Source organism: Sinocyclocheilus anshuiensis, unplaced genomic scaffold (assembly GCF_001515605.1).
Source record: "Sinocyclocheilus anshuiensis isolate Anshui unplaced genomic scaffold, SAMN03320099.WGS_v1.1 scaffold963, whole genome shotgun sequence".
In the NCBI taxonomy this organism is placed as follows: domain Eukaryota; kingdom Metazoa; phylum Chordata; class Actinopteri; order Cypriniformes; family Cyprinidae; genus Sinocyclocheilus; species Sinocyclocheilus anshuiensis.
In genome coordinates this window covers 188,637-194,630 of record NW_015544183.1, presented here as the reverse complement: position 1 = coordinate 194,630, position 5,994 = coordinate 188,637, and the positions used below count along the sequence as shown (strand labels likewise).

The window sequence follows — 5,994 nt, the reverse complement described above, 5'->3', positions numbered from 1 at the left end:
TTTTTTTTTTTTTTTTTTTTTTTAGTTTAGGAACCCTGATTAAAACCCTGATTTATTTATTTGTTGATTTTATTATTAATATTTTTTTATTTATTTATTTGCAATTTTATAGCAGTGAACATTAAATTAACATGAAAATTAAATAAACAACAAATTAGTGTATAAAATAAACAATTAAGGAACTTATTGTAGTTATTGATAAACTAACACTATCATGTTTTTGAAATGTTTTGTGTCTTATGGTCACCAGGGCTGCATTCATTTGATCAAAAAAACAGCAATATTGTCAAATATTATTCACATTAAAATAACAATTTTCTGTGTTTTCTAAAGCTGAATTTTCAGCATCATTGCTCCAGTCTTCAGTGTCACATGATCCTTCAGAAATCATTCTAATATACTGATTTGCTGCTCAAAAAGCACTTCATATTATACCATTTCATAAGATTTTTTTTTCTCCATGATTCTTTGATTAATAGAAAGTAAAAAATAAAAAAACTGAATTTATAGAAATTTTATTAATATAGTTTCAAACATATTTAATAGGTTTTGCAATAAAAACGTTGGATGTTTCACATGAGATATTAATTCTTTAAAAGTGTACCAAATAATTTGTGTCTAAAGTGTAACTACAGTTGATATTTTCACAAAAGATGGTTTCCTGTCTAAGCAGACATTGATGTCACTGTGATTACTACTGTGTTCCCTCCATGTGTTCAAACACAGAGTATTTGCTGTGTGTGCTTCAACCCTGTTTTCCCTGGATGTGTGCCATGTTTGTGTTTTCATTAACTTCAGATGTCTATAATTGAGTGCGGTGAACGTGAGCGCAGTCGACCAGTCAGGCGCTTTGAGTTGAATCTGTGTGTATCAGATGGGTCTCTGCTGGATACAGGAAGTAGAATCCTCACAGCTGGCTCACAGACACAGCTCTGTTTGTTAAACAATAATGTAATTAAGACTTTGTGGGACTGCGATGTTGATTCTCCTTCATGGAGAAAAAAAAATATCCTGAGAGGGTGTTGAGGTGAGACTGATGTGAACAATGCGGGAGGTGTGTTGTTGAATAATTCATCTGCGTTTTTCTCATTAATCATTTACACTTGCAGTGGCGTGTGCGTGTGTCCGCGCGCGTTTGTTTTGAGCGAAGCGCCAGGGGTCTGTGTGACCTTTCCTTGCTGTCTCTAGGCAGGTGTCTTCGTGTAATCTCCGGGCTCCTCCACCACGGCACGGCGGTTTCATCCGTCCGCCCTCCCTTCTCTTCACCCCCTCCTGCTCCCCCTGTGGGCGAGTAATGATTTTCTTAACCTTTTCTCTTGCTTATTAAGGGCCCTGTCAGAATGTTTAAATGCTTATGCTAATCAGGCACGGTCAGAGTCAGGCGGAGGAGGGACGTTGTCCCAAAACAATTATGGATGGAGAGAGTGTATTAATCTGGCAGAAGGACAAGGAAGTGTGTGTGACGGAGGTAGCAGGTAGAGACTGTGTGATGCTGGTGATTTTTAAAGGGATAGTCCACTTTAAAATGAAAATCTATCATTATTTACTCTCCTTTATGTCATTTCAAACCAGTATTGATGTTTTCCACTAGATTCTTACAAAAAAAATAAAATAAAATTTCTGAAGAATCTTTACACAACTCCATGTTCCATGAAAGTGTTTTTGTACATGTTTTGGTTGTTTTAGGAGTTCTACAGCCGTGATCACTATGAACTGTTGTTATACATTAAAGAGCTATGTAAATATTCTTCATAACGTCTCTTTGTGTTTCAAGGAGAAAAAAAAAATCAGTTTGAATTTTGGCCGGTGAGTGGCGCTAAAAGTTTAATGCTCAATTGCTATAAAAAATAATGTATCACCTACAGGTAGCTACACTAAACCTAACCAAAAGTGTGAGCAAAAGCAAACATGAGATTAAAACCACATTTTCTGAAGCAACCATGCCATTTTATATTGCTTCTACAAGTTTTGAGCTCTTTTATCATGTTTTCTGTTTCATGGGATTCATGCCCAGCACTTCGAAATTGCAAGTGTAATGCTGTACTAGGTGAGCTACTGAGCAAGTTTACTATGTCAGAAAAGCTGTACATATGGAGCTGGTTATGTGATACAGCCATCAATATCTATTAGTTTAACAAATCGTGTACTATGTAAAAACTGTTTGAGGTCATAACGTAATATTGTGCAAGGAACCATGCAAAAATAAGTCTTTATTAATCCATAATCTGACCCAAAATCAAAAATTGGGCGGAAACGAATAAAAGTTGTCGGTGTTTTACTGCCACTAATTTTCATCTCAGCTGGAAACTGCAGTTAATTGTATGTATAGGTACGTTTTTGGAGTATTTCATGTAGAGTTAAAGGAATGTTTTGCCAGTGTTGTGGGGTTTTGTTCTATTTCTCTTTGAGAAAAGTTAAACTGTCCTTCTTTCTTTTGACCCCTCTCTAATCACATTCCTGCCTGACTGACATCTATCATCTCTGTGATGTTCTGTCTGTTGTCTGTAGGGGCCGAGCTGCTGGGATGACGTCCTTCTCCCTAACAGGATTCATGGAGTATGTCAGTCACAAGACTGTGATGGCAGATTGGCGGTGAGACAGCAACAATTTTGTCATATTATTATGTTAATTATTCTTTTGTCACTTGCCTGAATAAAAAAGCACCTTAAACCAGTGGTTAGTTGGTCTCTGAGACTGGACAAGCTTGGTGGGCTGGACTGTTTTGGTGGTTTTAAAGGACATTTGAGCACTTATAAGTTGCTTAAGGCTCCACCAAGTCTCAAGGTGTCCTTTTGCATTTACAGATATTGTTGGTCACACTTTTTATCATTACATAGTCACTTAAATTTGACCAAAGTTGTCAACATGCTACATTCAACCAGAATTTATTCATTTTATAAAGCCACATTTTCAGTTGAGACAGTTTTTATTGTGCCTTTTTTGTCCATCTAGCACTGTATTGTTGGCAGAGAAAAAGGACCGTCCACTAGTTGGACTAAATTGGTAGCATTATCCCAGCTGGGTCCAGTATTACCACCCTCATGCTGCAAATCCATAAAAACCAGTGCAGTTGGGTTGTTTGAGACTCTTAGTGGGGGTTTGCAGGTAGGGGTGTGCGATAACACAATTTTTGATTGTGGACGATTAAAATGTCTCCACAATCTGCTTTTGAAGAAATATCGTAGTATCGTGCTGCAGCGCACATTCTATCAGTTGCAGTTCTCGCGCCTCCATCTTGGTGACACATTCAGATGAAATGTTAACTTGGTAGAGATACACTTACAGGACACTGCACTTATTCGCAATCACAAAAGTACATTATTTGCATGTGCTTTAAAGCCTTGCCAGTTAAACATTTAATTCGCGTGCTGTTCTGACATGCGCTTTTTCTGAGCGCGTACACCTGAAGCGCACACACTAAAAAGTCTGTCAAACAGAGCCTGATTACTGGACCAAGTTATCTTTCGCATCTGATTGCTCTAATACTGTCAAAACACACAAGGTTTACATATAAACACAGTTGTTATGTCTAAAGTGAAAGTAAACTGTTGAGAGAAAAACGGATGCGTGCCTGTATATTAGATGCATGCAGGTCTTAAAGTGACAGCAGACTAATATTACTAAACATGCTGCCGCTTGTCATTAAAGGGATAGTTCACCCCAAAAATTAAATATCTGTCATTATTTACTCACTCTCATGTTGTCCCAAACCTGTATTCATTTCTTTCTTGTGCTGGACACAAAAGAAGATATTTGAAGAATGTGGGTAACCAAACAGTTGCTGGTCCCCATAGACTTTGATAGTTAGGGGAAAAAATACTATGAAAGTCACTGGGGACCAGCAACTGTTTGGAAAGACACCACATTCTTCAAAATAACTTTTATGTTCAACAGAAGAAAGAAATGTATTCAGGTTTAAAACAACTTTATAGAGAATAAATCATAACAGAATTTTAATTTTTGGCTGAACTATCCCTTTAATGTTAATAAAACAACAAAACACAAAGAGAAAAATCACTGCAGCGCACATTCTATCAGTTGCAGTTCTCGCGCCTCCATCTTGGTGACACATTCAGATGAAATGTTAACTTGGTAGAGATACACTTACAGGACACTGCACTTATTCGCAATCACAAAAGTACATTATTTGCATGTGCTTTAAAGCCTTGCCAGTTAAACATTTAATTCGCGTGCTGTTCTGACATGCGCTTTTTCTGAGCGCGTACACCTGAAGCGCACACACTAAAAAGTCTGTCAAACAGAGCCTGATTACTGGACCAAGTTATCTTTCGCATCTGATTGCTCTAATACTGTCAAAACACACAAGGTTTACATATAAACACAGTTGTTATGTCTAAAGTGAAAGTAAACTGTTGAGAGAAAAACGGATGCGTGCCTGTATATTAGATGCATGCAGGTCTTAAAGTGACAGCAGACTAATATTACTAAACATGCTGCCGCTTGTCATTAAAGGGATAGTTCACCCCAAAAATTAAATATCTGTCATTATTTACTCACTCTCATGTTGTCCCAAACCTGTATTCATTTCTTTCTTGTGCTGGACACAAAAGAAGATATTTGAAGAATGTGGGTAACCAAACAGTTGCTGGTCCCCATAGACTTTGATAGTTAGGGGAAAAAATACTATGAAAGTCACTGGGGACCAGCAACTGTTTGGAAAGACACCACATTCTTCAAAATAACTTTTATGTTCAACAGAAGAAAGAAATGTGTTCAGGTTTAAAACAACTTGAGAATGAGTAAATCATAACAGAATTTTAATTTTTGGCTGAACTATCCCTTTTAATGTTAAGAAAACAACAAAACACAAAGAGAAAAATCACGCACTGCTCTTGACTGAAGAACTTTAATACAGTTGCTTTAATGAGAATCAATGTATTATTTATACAGTGAAGTGTATATAGTGTTTTATTTTTATATGTGTTCATTCAGTTTATTGAATGCTACTGCTAAGTACACGCACTGTACCGGAGAAATAAAGCACTGTTTGATTTATTTGTATATTATGTGTATTTGTAATGTGTATCTTTGTTCTTATTTTTTAATAACAAAGATAAAATAATGACAAAGATTATCTTCACCCACTTTGGCCTAAATATCTGCCATTCTTTTTTATTTTATATGTTGCTTCCTTGTAAGGCTTTGTTTTTAAAATAGGGAACTTAGTTTGGCTGTACTGCTCAGACAACTTGCAGAATTGTAAAACCAACGTGGCAAAGAATCGTGATAAAATTGTGAATGGTCGACTCATTTTCCTGGAAAAAAAACGTGATACGATATTTTTGCCATATCCCCCACCCCTATTTGCAAGGCATGATTACATCTCATTTGTGCTTCTTGCAGGAGTTCTACCTGAAATGTGCTGCCCACCCCACCTGTGATAATGACACTTCAGCAGCACTGGACTTGATAATGCCCAACACACGCAGAGTGCCCTGCATCGCCTGCACTGACATCATGTGAGTGACGTTCGGTTTTTCCCATGTGTCTGTAGCTAAAGCCATCAGAGTGGTCGAAATGAGTTTCTTAGGCTACACAACAAAGAACCAATCAGACAGTTCATTACAACATTAATCTCACCACGTCCTAAACAAGCGTGATGCGATAAACCAACTAGCGCTAATAGCTTTTGTCTGAACCAGCAATGATTACAAAACATGTTGTTGGTTGCTTGGTTTCTATTAAGGCTGTAAAATGATTAAAACCTATAAATAAAACCTGTAACGACAAATATATATATATATACATATACACACACACACACACACACATTGAATCCCCAAAAATGGATTTACATTGAAACTATTTTCTCTCAGAAATTGCTAGTAAATTTCAGAAATAACTTCAAAGAAACAAGTAACACGTTGAATTCAATTTTGAAATAGAAAGACTAAAATTGTAAAATGTACTCCAATAATCTTCTTATTATTTACCACTTTGAAAAATATTCTACAGCGTAGAATCAACATAAAA

The 5,994-nt window shown here is 36.5% G+C and overlaps 1 protein-coding gene across 2 annotated transcripts in view; it reads left to right on the top strand.

Annotated features, from left to right (window-relative positions):
• The window catches only part of LOC107696378 (E3 ubiquitin-protein ligase parkin-like), a 145,357-nt gene that overhangs the window by 69,685 nt on the left and 69,678 nt on the right, over nt 1-5,994 (top strand). For both annotated transcript variants that reach the window (XR_001635085.1, XM_016496678.1), the window contains exons 5-6: nt 2,509-2,592; nt 5,365-5,480. Coding sequence is in view for 1 of the 2 variants with exons in the window: in XM_016496678.1 (XP_016352164.1) it covers nt 2,509-2,592; nt 5,365-5,480 (200 nt within the window). In the remaining variant the exon portion in view is untranslated. The remainder of the gene's footprint in view (nt 1-2,508; nt 2,593-5,364; nt 5,481-5,994) is intronic.